The sequence below is a fragment of the Narcine bancroftii genome, chromosome 6 (assembly GCF_036971445.1).
Source record: "Narcine bancroftii isolate sNarBan1 chromosome 6, sNarBan1.hap1, whole genome shotgun sequence".
Classification (NCBI taxonomy): domain Eukaryota; kingdom Metazoa; phylum Chordata; class Chondrichthyes; order Torpediniformes; family Narcinidae; genus Narcine; species Narcine bancroftii.
Window position 1 is genome coordinate 240,752,240 of NC_091474.1, and position 12,468 is coordinate 240,764,707.

Genomic DNA, 12,468 nt, shown 5'->3' on the forward strand with positions numbered 1-12,468 from the left:
ATGGTCAATAAAGCAGGTGACTGGGTGAAGTGGGGGCTGGACACAGCAGGAATGGTCAATAAACCAGGTGACTGGGTGAAGTGGGGGCTGGACACAGCAGGAATGCTCAATAAACCAGGTGACTGGGTGAAGTGGGGGCTGGATACAGCAGGAATGGTCAATAAACCAGGTGACTGGGTGAAGTCGGGGCTGGACACAGCAGGAATGGTCAATAAACCAGGTGACTGGGTGAAATGGGGGCTGGACACAGCAGGAATGGTCAATAAACCAGGTGACTGGGTGAAGTGGGGGCTGGACACAGCAGGAATGGTCAATAAACCAGGTGACTGGGTGAAGTGGGGGCTGGACACAGCAGGAATGGTCAATAAACCAGGTGACTGGTTGAAGTGGGGGCTGGAAACAGTGGCTGTAATGAATTAGTCAGGTAAATGGCTGAAGTGGTGGGTTGGAGAGAACATCAATTTTTAAACCAGGTAACCGTGTGAAGGGGGTGGTGTTGAATGGTGGTGGAGGTTGGAGATGATGTTACTGATTTTGTCACCAGGTATAATGTGCTCTGGAGGCAGCAGCATCAATTATTAAATCAGGTGACTGGGTGAAGTGGGGGATGGTGACAGCGGCACTCATCATTATGCTGGATAATTGAGTGTAATGGGGGCTGGAGGCAGCAGCAATGATCATTAAACTGGGTACTGGGTGAAATGATGGCTGGAGACAGAAACACTAATCATTAAAATGAGGACCTAGATGAAATGTGGACTTGAGACAGCAAGATATAACCATATATAATCATTTACAGAGCGGAAACAGGCCATGTCGGCCCTTTAAGTCCGCACCGGTTCACTAGAGGGACTCCACTAGCTCCAACCTCCCATTCACCGCCAATAACCCTCCAACCCCCTCACCTCCATGTACACATTCAACCTTCTCTTAAATGACAGAAGGGACCCTGACACAACTATCTCTTTCAGAAGTTCATTCCATTCTGCCACTACTCGCTGAGTGAAAAAGTCACCTCTAATATTTCTCCTAAAGTGTTGCCCCCTTACCCTTAACTCATGGCCTCTTGTTTCAACCTCCTCTACCCTCAGGGGAAAGAGTCTATTTATGTCTACTCTATCTATTCCTTTCGTAATTTTAAATACCTCTATCAAGTCCCCTCTCATTCGTCTATGTTCCAATGAATAAGGTCCCAGTCTCCTTAATCTCTCCCTGTAATCCAGATGCTGTAAGCCAGGCAACATCCTTGTAAACCTTCTCTGCACCCTCTCCACCTTATCTATATCCTTTCTATAATTTGGAGACCAGAACTGAGGACAGTGCTCCAAATCTGGCCTCACCAATGCCTTAAACAGCTGCAGCATCACCTCCCAGCTCCTATACTATGATTTATGAAGGCCAGCAGACCATATACCTTCTTAACCACCCTGTCTACATGGGAATCCATAACCCCCAGGTCCCTTTGCTCCTTTGTGTGCCTCAATGCCCTCCCCTTAACTGTATATGTCCTATTCTGGTTATTTTTACCGAAATGCAACACCTCACACTTGTCTACATTGAATTCCATCTGCCATCTTTCAGCCCACTCTTCCAAACAAACCAAATCCTTCTGTAATCCAAGAAAATCTACCTCACTATCCACCATTCCCCCTATTTTCGTATCATCCGCATATTTGCTTACCCAGTTAACCATACCTTTCTCTAAATCATTAATATAAATGATAAACAACAAAGGACCCAGGACAGATCCCTGAGACACCCCGCTTGTCACAGGCTTCCAACCTGACAACCTGATAGTTGTCCACCACGACTCTCTGCTGTCTATCTCCCAGCCACCTCTGAACCCATGTCACAATCTCTCTACTAATTCCTAGTGACTGAACTTTCCTTATTAACCTTCCATGCGGAACCTTATCAAAAGCCTTACTAAAATCCAAATCGATCACATCCACCGCTCTACCTTCATCCACCTTTTTTGTCACTTCCTCAAAAAACTCAACAACATTCATTAAACATGACTTTCCTTTTACAAACTCATGCTGGGTGCCCCTAATCAATCCCTGCCTATCCAGATATGCATATATACTATCTCAAAGAATACCCTCCATAACCTTCCCACCACTGGAGTCAAGTTTACTGGCTTATAATTACTTGGCCTACACATACTGCCTTTTTTGAAGAATGGAACAACATTTGCAACCCTCCAATCCTGTGGTACCACCCCCTCCTCCAGTGATTTTTGAAAAATCACTGTCAGTGCCCCCGCTATTTGTTCCCTGACCTGCCTTAAATTCCTGGGAAAATTCCCATCAGGACCAGGAGACTTAACCACCTTAATTGACCCTAGAAGCTCCAAAACTCTCGCTTTACTAATCCCTATCCTTTCCATAACTAATCTCTTTGCCTCTCTTATCTCGTATAGCCCAATGTCCCTTTCCCTCGTGAATACGGACGAGAACAAAATTGTTCAATATTTCTCCCATCTCATATGGTTCCTGACATAGTTCACCGGTCCCATCATCCAGTGGACGTATTTTATGTTTAACCCTCCTTTTACTGTTCACATATTTGTAAAAACCCTTAGGATTCACCTTCGCCTTATTAGCTATGGACTCCTCATACCTTCTTTTTGCCTTTCTAATTCCCTCTTAAGGTTCTTCCTGCAATCTAAGTAATGACCATACATCTCCTCAATCCCTTGTTTTTTATATTTGGTATAGGCCTCCGTCTTGTCCCAAAGCAACTTCTTAATTTCACCTGAAAACCACGGCTCCCTTGAACCTTTTCTTCTTTCTTTGGCTTGGCTTCGCAGACGAAGATTTATGGAGGGGTAAAGTCCACGTCAGCTGCAGGCTCGTTTGTGGCTGACAAGTCCGATGCGGGACAGGCAGACATGGTTGCAGTGGTTGCAAGGGAAAATTGAACCTTTAGTCTTCCCCTTTGGCCTGACTGGAACATAAAGATCCTGACTCTCAAAATCTCACCCCTAAATGCCTCCCAAATTTCCTCTACATACTTTCCGGCAAAAAGATCAGCCCACACAACTCTCTGCAAATCCCTTCTCATTTCTCCAAATCTGGCCTTCCCCCACTCGAAGACCTTCAACCTCGGACCTGACCTATCCCTTTCCATCATTAAGCTAAAGCTAATGGACCCATGATCACTGGATCCAAAGTTCTGTCCAACGCTACCTCCGTCACCTGCCCCATTGCATTCCCAAACAGCAGATCTAATATCGCTCCCCCTCGAGTTGGCGTCTCAACATATTGCTGCAAAAAGCAATCCTGAACACAATGCATAAATACTAAGCCATCTTGCCCTTTTACTGACTGCGTTTCCCAATCTATGTTTGGAAAATTGAAATCCCCAACCAACACCATCCTATTTCTCCTGCACATCTCACCTATTTCCTTGCCCATTTGCTCTTCTAGTTCCCTTTCCCCATTTGGAGGCCTATAATATACCTCCATAATAGTAACCTCACCCTTCTTATTTTTCAGCTCTACCCAAACTGCCTCCCTCGACAAGCCCTCCGGACTACCTTGCCTCAGCACTGCTGTAATATCCTCCCTGACAAGTAATGCCACACCTCCCCCTCTTAATCCACCAACTCTGTCACATCAAAAGCAGCGAAATCCTGAAATCCTGCCAGTCACAACCTTCCTTCAACCACATCTCACTGATGGCCATAACATCATAATGCCACATGTCAATCCACACCTTTAGCTCATCCAGCTTCCTTACTACGCTCCTCACATTAAAATAAATACATCTCAGGGATCTCCTACATCCTACCTTCTTCATATCCTCCTCTCTTCCATTCTCACAATTTTCACTACAACATCTTTTTACTACTTCCTGCTTTTCCTCCCTCAAATTATTCAAACTTGTCTCTTTCCTTAGCCTACAAACCCTCACTCTGCTCCCCTGCCTAAGTTGAAACCCTGACCTCAACCATACTAGTTTAAACTCCCCCTGACAGCCCTAGCAAATGCCCCCACTAGGAGACTGGTCCCTCTGAGATTAAGATGTAACCCATCATTACAGTATAGGTCCCATCTTCCCCAAAAAAGATCCCATTGGTCCAAGAAATTAAAACCCTGTCTCTTACTCCACCCCTTTAGGCATGCTTTTAACCTCCGCCTAATTCTATTTCTGCTCTCACTGTCACATGGCACAGGAAGCAATCCAGAGTGTTCCCCCTTAGAAGTCCTCCTTTTAAGCTCCCTACCCAATTCCCTATACTCATTCTGCAGGACCACTTCCTCCTTCCTTCCAACATCATTGGTACCAACATGTACCACAACCTCAGGCTCCTCACCCTCCCCTTTGAGGATGTTCTGAACGTGCATAGTCACATCCCAGACCCTGGCATCAGGGAGGCAAACCACCATCTGGTTTTCCTTATCGCGTCCACAAAAACCTCTGTCTGTCCTAAGCATTGAATCCCCTATAATTATCGCCCTTTTCCTTTTATCCCTACCTTTCTGGGTCACAGAGGTTGACACCACACCTCTGTCCACCATAGTCTGACTATCCCCCTCCTCAGTACTCAAGGTGGAGTACCGATTTCTGAAGATTACAGACTCGGGTGCTTTCATATGAACCTGACCCCTCCCTTTCCTCCTCCTAACGGTAACCCACTGCCCTCCTCCCGTGAACCATGTGCGACCACTTGCCTGTAGCTCTTGTCTACGATAGCCTCATTCTCCCTAACTAGAGTGAGGTCATCGAGCTGCAGCTCAAGTTCCTTGATCCGGTTCTTCAGGCCACACTCTTTGTCTGTGATGGCCTCACTCTCCCTAACCAGAGTGAGGTCATGGAGCTGCAGCTCAGGTTCCCTGACTCAGTCCATAAGACGCTGCAGCTCAGCCCACTTTGTGCACACGTGGACGTTCAGGAGATGTGAAGACTCCATGACTTCCCACATGTGACACTGAGAGCAGAAAATTGCCCTCACACTCATCTTTCCTCCTTCTCCTCACATCTTACAAAGTAAAAAATAAACAGATATATATTAAATTAACTGTGAATGTCTTACCTTTCGACCAGCACGCTCATCCTCAGCCTCAAACACCCGCTCCTTCATGGAGCCGCTCCCTTAGTATACTTACCCTCCTTTTATTGGCCCCTTGACCAATTAACCCCCTAACATAAACCATTTAAGCAGGTTAACTTGATAAACCAGAACTGGACACAGTTACACTGGCCATTGTCAGTCAGCGAATTGGGTGATAGAACCACAGATCACTACAGCGCAGAAACAGGCCCTTTGGTCATTCTAGTCTGTGGCCTCTTCATAGGAGAGATGGCACAGACTGGGACGTTGCTTCGCTGGGTACCTTTTCTCTTTCCTCACCAGTGACAGGGATCTCCCAATGGCCAACCATTCCCTTACCCACATGTTTATCCATGGCCTCATGTACTATCCCACCAGAACCACCCATAAATTGGAGGAACAACACCTGATTTTCTGTCTGGGCACTCTCCACTGGATGACATTGACTTTTCTGGTTTCTGCAAACCTGCTCTCCCATCCCCTCCTTCCATCTTCCTGTCTTTCCCTCAGTTCTCCACCCCTTTCCCTCTCTATTCTCCCCTTGCTTACTGCTTTACCCTCCCTCCCTTCTCCACCTATTATCTCTTCCCTTTGCTACCATGCTCCTCCCCCCTATGCCACTTTACCTTTTAATTCAGACACCTGCTGACATTTTTCCATATTTTGATGAAGGGCTCAAACCCAAAACATTGCTTTTGTATTTTTACCTTTGCTACATAGTTTGTACATTGTTTGACCTTCTGAGTTTCTCCAACATTTGTGTTTTTAGTTCAACCGCAGTATCTGTAGACTTTCATGTTTTACTTCCGAACCATTATTCTGCCTAGTCCCACTGACCCAGTCCATAGCCCTCCATACACCTCCTAACCAGGTACCTGTCCAAATTCTTCTTAAATGTTAAAATTGAGCCTGCATTTACCACGCCAGCTGGCAGGTCATTCTACACTCCCACCACCCTCTGTGTGAAGAAGTTCCCCCTAATTTTTCCCTCAACCTTACCCCTTTCATTCTTAACCCATGTCCTTTGGTTCAAGATTCAAATTATTGTCATGTAATAAAGAGAGTACAATATTACACAGAACTTGTTTTCATCTGGCATAAGGCAGACAGATTTGCAATTGGCAGAAATCGCCTGAAGTGCCTTTTGCAGTCAGAGAGAGAAGCAAAAGAGAGTCAGTCCGCTCAGAGTCACAGTGTCCGTGGATTCGCCAACAGATGAAAATCTCTTTCTTTCAGGTCACAACAGAGTTCCTTCTTGTTTCTCTTATTCCAAGTGAAACATTAGACAGCCGGTCCTCTCCTCTTGCATGAACCACAAGGGCTTTGACCAGGCTGAACTAAGCGCTCACAACCTGTCTTCCAAATGGGGTTTTCCACGAGCTTGTCAGCTTGTCCTGTTCCAGTCCCAGCTGCTGCTGCTGGCTGTAACACTGTAGAACTGATCTCTCTCTCTTCTCTGAGACAGAAAGCCTGTTTGACTCTCTCTGCTTGCAAAACCACATGACCCTCCTAGAACAGCAAGTTCCCCTCCATAAGAAGGTGGCTCTGACAAGCTCTTTGATCTATTGCCTTTTTGTAAACAACAATCCATTAGTGAAGTCTCTTGGGCACTCTCCAAAGCTTTTGCAAAGATTCTTGGGCTGACCTGTCTAGCATGAGCAGAGCTCCAGTATTTTAAATAAGATCTGTTTTAAAGTGTTTGTCTGTGACCTCCACTAAAAATTTATCTCCCAAAAACATATACAATACAAACACAACATCATCTGTCACAAATGGCCTATTTAAGTTTAAACTAGAGAAAATTAGATATAATATTAAGGATGGAAGGTTTCAATTTATGAAATTGAGAGGCCCATTCGTAGAATTTTTTTTATAATCGGAAGAATTAACAGTTATTGTATGTTCCGGTCATTCATTTCCTGTTCTCCGGGTGTCACCAGTGGTTCCACATTATTGATTTTTAAAAAAATAATAATTTAAAGGTAACTTTGATTAGAGGGAGGGGATAGAGTTAGTTTTATTCCTTTTTCTTTTTTCCCTTTATTTTATTCAAGTTATTTCAATAAATGGGAATGTATTTGATCTATTATATAAGCAATTATTGAAGTAGTCTTTATCTAATTTTTTTTCTCATTGGCTTTTTAATGCTTGCTTACTTGTTAATAAGTTAATTATTAAGTAATTTGTCAATTCTGAATTCATGCTTAAATGTTAAAAGTCAATAAAAATATTTTAAAAAGAAAAATGTCTGGGGGAAAAATTTCAAGGGAGATGACAGGGTAAATTTTTTTACACCGAGTGGTGGGTGCCTGTAATACACTTCCAAGGGTGGTGGTGGAGGCTGGTGCAATAGGGGCATTAAAAGACTCTGAGGCATATGGGTACAGGAAAAATAGGGGTGTATGAGTGCAAGGTCAGGAAGGTTTAGTTTGTTGAGTAGGTTTCTATCAGCCATGATCGTAATGAATGGTGAAGCAGCTGAATGGCACCTTCTGCTCCCATTTTCTTCATTTTTATCCTTGTAATTTGCTCTTTTTATGGGTTCAGTACAGGTCTCTTGTAAACTCTAAATGGGAAGGCATTTCCGAGCAGTAGTATTGTATTACCCAGGCCAGGTTTAATCATGGTGGAGGTGGAGGGGGATTTCTGTACATGATGAATGCAAGTCACACAGGATATGTAGTGGGCCTCTCATCACCTAAATAAAAGCATCATGAATTGATCCTTCTTTATGAGAAGTGCCTTTTCGAACAGTGGTCAGAGTGTTGGATATTCACCCTGCCTCCACAAAAAATGAAAATGACGTCTGTCGACTGTTTTGTGTTTACAGTTTCAACTGCATGGACTGGAAGCTGCTTCCCCCAGCGACAGATGAAATGATAGCCAGATCCATGCTCATTAAAGGTCGCTTCACGGGTGACCCTTCTCATCAATACAAGAAAACAGTACTCAGGGCGAACAATGAAGATCAGACCGATCAGGACACTGATGTAAGATTTCAGGCCAGAAGCAATTAGGTTGATAATTGGTGAAAATGGCTGCAAAATACAGAGCTCCAAGGAGAACAGTGACAAAGGGATGTGTCAGATTAATTTGCCAGGGAATAAGTGCCTGATGTTGCATTGAGGAGCAGATAAACATTGCTCAAAGGTTTGAAAGAGGAAATGTGAGTGCAAGAAAATAGTACAATTTTAGATAGGATCAGAGAAAAGAGAGCACAAGGAGTACAATAAGTTTACAGTGACTGCAAAGAGTGCCTTAAATAAGGATGAGGAGTTGACAAGAACCAGAGGCCTGGCTTTTTTTTTTAAATGGCAGCATTAGGTACTAAATATTCTTGGATACCAGATGTTCAGAGAACAGGGGGAAAAGGGAAGAGGGGAGGAAGGCTGGTCATAATGATGAAGGGGAATACTGCATCGCTGATGGACAATATCCTGTAACAATCAGAAACGATCTGGTTGGATTGGATAAGCATCAGGGTTGTGATTATATTTCAGGGAGTATTCTCTAGGCCAATACACTAATGAAAAGGATGTGGGCAGGAACATTTTCAGAGAAATTACAGAGATGAAGAAAAACAAAATGGCACTTTCAATGAGACCAATGTTGGCTGGGATAGTGAAATTCAGGTCAACGAGAAATGGAATTTTTGAAGAGCCTCCAAAGGACATTTTCTGGACAACTGATGTTCTAATACAGCGAGGAAGGAAGTTGGTTCCAGGGGAGTTAGGTGGGTCAAGTAAAGCAAGTATCAGAGAAGGGCATATGCAGAAAACAGTGGACATTTAAGTTTATGGAGGAACTATGGAAAAAGATGTGGATAATCCCAGGGTAAAATTGGTCAATTTAAATTTGGACCCGTGTATCTGTTCCGAATATGATGCCCAAATTAAACAGGATACATATCTATTCTCTACATGTTCATGTGTCTAGAAGTTTATTTAAAAACTACTTTTCTGTCTGATTCCACCATTACTCCATTCAAGCATCTATCATTCTCTGCGTGTGGAAAAAAAACTTGCCCCACCCATCTTTCACTGCTGTATGGGTACATTCCCACAAAGGTTGGCATTAATTAAAGCCACTTCTCACTCCGCACCATAAAGGGATCAAGTATATCAAGGATTGTTATGAACAAAGTCAATTTATGACTTTGGAGCCGCTAAAATTAGGATTTCTCAAATAGAAATTTCTTCTGCTATCTTCAATTAAGATCTTTTTTAAGAAATGGTTTAGGACCAGCCATGACCCTGCCAACATGTAGTGAAATGGAGGCTCTTCTTTAAAAGGGATCACAAATAAATTTATATCTAAGATGTACTTTGCATTGCAAAGCAATAACCTGAAACCGGGCTTGCACAAATTGAGGGAAAGGTGGGAGACGGACTTAGGGAAAAGGATTCAAGAACAATATTGTTCAAAATTGTGCTCTGATAAATATGACAACATTTATTAATATCAGATATAGATTGGTACAATACAATTTTATGAATCAATTGTACCTTACACCGCAAAAATTACAGTTTAAAATCTGAAATTCCGGACTCGTGTTTTAGGTATGGTGTAGAGGTTGGAACATTTATACATTCAAATGTGAAAATAAGATCCTTTTGGTATGACTTGGCAGAAATTTTGACAAAAATTAGCGAAGTGGGTTTTCCATTGGAACCAGAACTGTATTTATTGTGCAATCTTATGGTTATTGACACAAAACTATCAAAATATCAAATCCAATTCATGTGGATCGCACTAGCGGTAGCCAGGAAATGTATCCCTGTTACATGGAAGTCCATTTCCCCCCCACTTATTACTCGATGGAATAGGGAAATGCAAAGTTGTGCCCCCGTAAAAAAGGTAATTTATAATCTTAGAAAGAAATATGATGCGTTTGTTAAAATATGGCAACCTTATTCGAATACTACTGGCTTAAGGATATAATTAACTTCCTCGAAAGGGTTTAAATAATATATTAGGTTAAAAGTATTTAATTCTTGAAGATCAAGATATGGACTAATTAATGGAGGCATGCTCAAACACCACTTATTTTAGACATTTTTAAAAAAAATGTTAATGTTAGCAGTTGAGAGGGAGCCCCTAATGTTTCAGCCTCCATCACCATCCCTGGGAAGGCATTCCAGGCACCCACAACTCTTTGTATTTTATTTAAAAAAAACCCTTACCCCTGATCTCTCCACTAAATTTTCCTCCCTTCACTTTGTACTCATGTCCTCTGGTGTTTGCTAATTTTGCTATAATCGGTGCTGGCCGTCCACCCTACCTACGCCTCTCATAATCTTGCAGCCCTCTATTGTCTCCTTTCATTCTTCTATGCTCCAAAGAAAAAAAGTCCCAGCTCTGCTAACCTTGCCTCATAAGACTTGTTTTCCAATCTAGGTATATCCTGGTTAATCTCCTCTTCACCCTCTCCATAGTTTTCACATCCGTCCTGTAATGAGGTGACCAGAACTGACACTATAAGTGTGGTCTCACCAGAGATTTGTAGAGTTCCAACATGACCTCTCTACTCTTGAACTCAATCCCCCTATTAATGAAGCCCAGCATCCCATAGGCCTTCTGAACTATCCTATCAACCTGTGCAACGACCTTGAGGATTGTATGGATTTGGACCCAAAGGTCTGTCTGTTCATTCCCCACTCTTAAGTGACCGACCATTAACCCTGTACTCAGCTTTCTGGTTTGTTCTTCCAAAATGCATCACCTCACATTTACTTGGATTGAACCCTATCTGCCACTTCTCCGCCGAACTCTGCAACCTGTCTATATCCTTTTGTAACCTTCGACAATCTTCAGCTCCATCCACAACCCCTCCAATCTTTTTATTATCCTCAAATTTACTGACCCATCTTCCCACCTCTTCATCCAGGTCACATAATAAAAAAATCAAAAGTGCAGGTGTCCCCAAACAGATCCTTGCGGTACTCCAATACTCACTGACCTCCAGGATGAATACTTTGCTTCCACTACTACTTTCTGCTTTCTACCAGCAAGCCATATTTTTATCCACACAGCCAAGGTTCAAAAGCTTCAAGACTCTCTGCATGAGCCTCTCAAGGGAGACCTTGTTAAATGCCTTACTAAAATCCATGTAGACCACATCTACTGCCTTACCCTCATCAATATGTAGACCACATCTACTGCCTTACCCTCATCAATATGTAGACCACATCTACTGCCTTACCCTCATCAATATGTAGACCACATCTACTGCCTTACCCTCATCAATATGTAGACCACATCTACTGCCTTACCCTCATCAATATGTAGACCACATCTACTGCCTTACCCTCATCAATATGTAGACCACATCTACTGCCTTACCATCATCAATATGTAGACCACATCTACTGCCTTACCCTCATCAATATGTAGACCACATCTACTGCCTTACCCTCATCAATATGTAGACCACATCTACTGCCTTACCCTCATCAATTTGTAGACCACATCTACTGCCTTACCTTCATCAATTTGTAGACCACATCTACTGCCTTACCCTCATCAATATGTAGACCACATCTACTGCCTTACCCTCATCAATATGTAGACCACATCTACTGCCTTACCCTCATCAATATGTAGACCACATCTACTGCCTTACCTTCATCAATATGTAGACCACATCTACTGCCTTACCCTCATCAATATGTAGACCACATCTACTGCCTTACCCTCATCAATATGTAGACCACATCTACTGCCTTACCCTCATCAATTTGTAGACCACATCTACTGCCTTACCCTCATCAATTTGTAGACCACATCTACTGCCTTACCTTCATCAATTTGTAGACCACATCTACTGCCTTACCCTCATCAATATGTAGACCACATCTACTGCCTTACCCTCATCAATATGTAGACCACATCTACTGCCTTACCCTCATCAATTTGTAGACCACATCTACTGCCTTACCCTCATCAGTTTGTAGACCACATCTACTGCCTTACCCTCATCAATATGTAGACCACATCTACTGCCTTACCCTCATCAATTTGTAGACCACATCTACTGCCTTACCCTCATCAATTTGTAGACCACATCTACTGCCTTACCCTCATCAATATGTAGACCACATCTACTGCCTTACCCTCATCAATTTATTTTGTTACCTCCAAACACACTTGATGATTTGAAGCTTTTAAAATTATACCTATGTGTTTTGTCCAAGATAAAGGTTAAAGAGGAAGAACGCTTGACAGCTACAATTGAACTAATAAACAGAGAAGCTGCAATCATTCCCAGGGGCGCTTTTATCATGACTCCTCGAGGTGAAGTCCACAAGAACAGAAGTTTCGAAGGTAAATTATACACGAAATTGCTGGAGAAACTCAGGAGGTCCTGCAGCATGCGTAGGAGCCATAGATATATAACCAACATTTCGGAC

At 42.8% G+C, this 12,468-nt stretch overlaps 1 protein-coding gene across 14 annotated transcripts in view; it reads left to right on the plus strand.

The window, feature by feature from the left end:
- The window catches only part of rsph9 (radial spoke head component 9), a 55,298-nt gene that overhangs the window by 6,660 nt on the left and 36,170 nt on the right, over positions 1–12,468 (plus strand). For 13 of the 14 annotated variants that reach the window (XM_069887790.1, XM_069887791.1, XM_069887792.1 and 10 more), the window contains exons 2-3: positions 7,890–8,049; positions 12,253–12,382. In XM_069887790.1, the coding sequence (XP_069743891.1) occupies positions 7,890–8,049; positions 12,253–12,382 (290 nt within the window). The remainder of the gene's footprint in view (positions 1–7,889; positions 8,050–12,252; positions 12,383–12,468) is intronic. The other variant, XM_069887788.1, reaches the window with a different exon arrangement.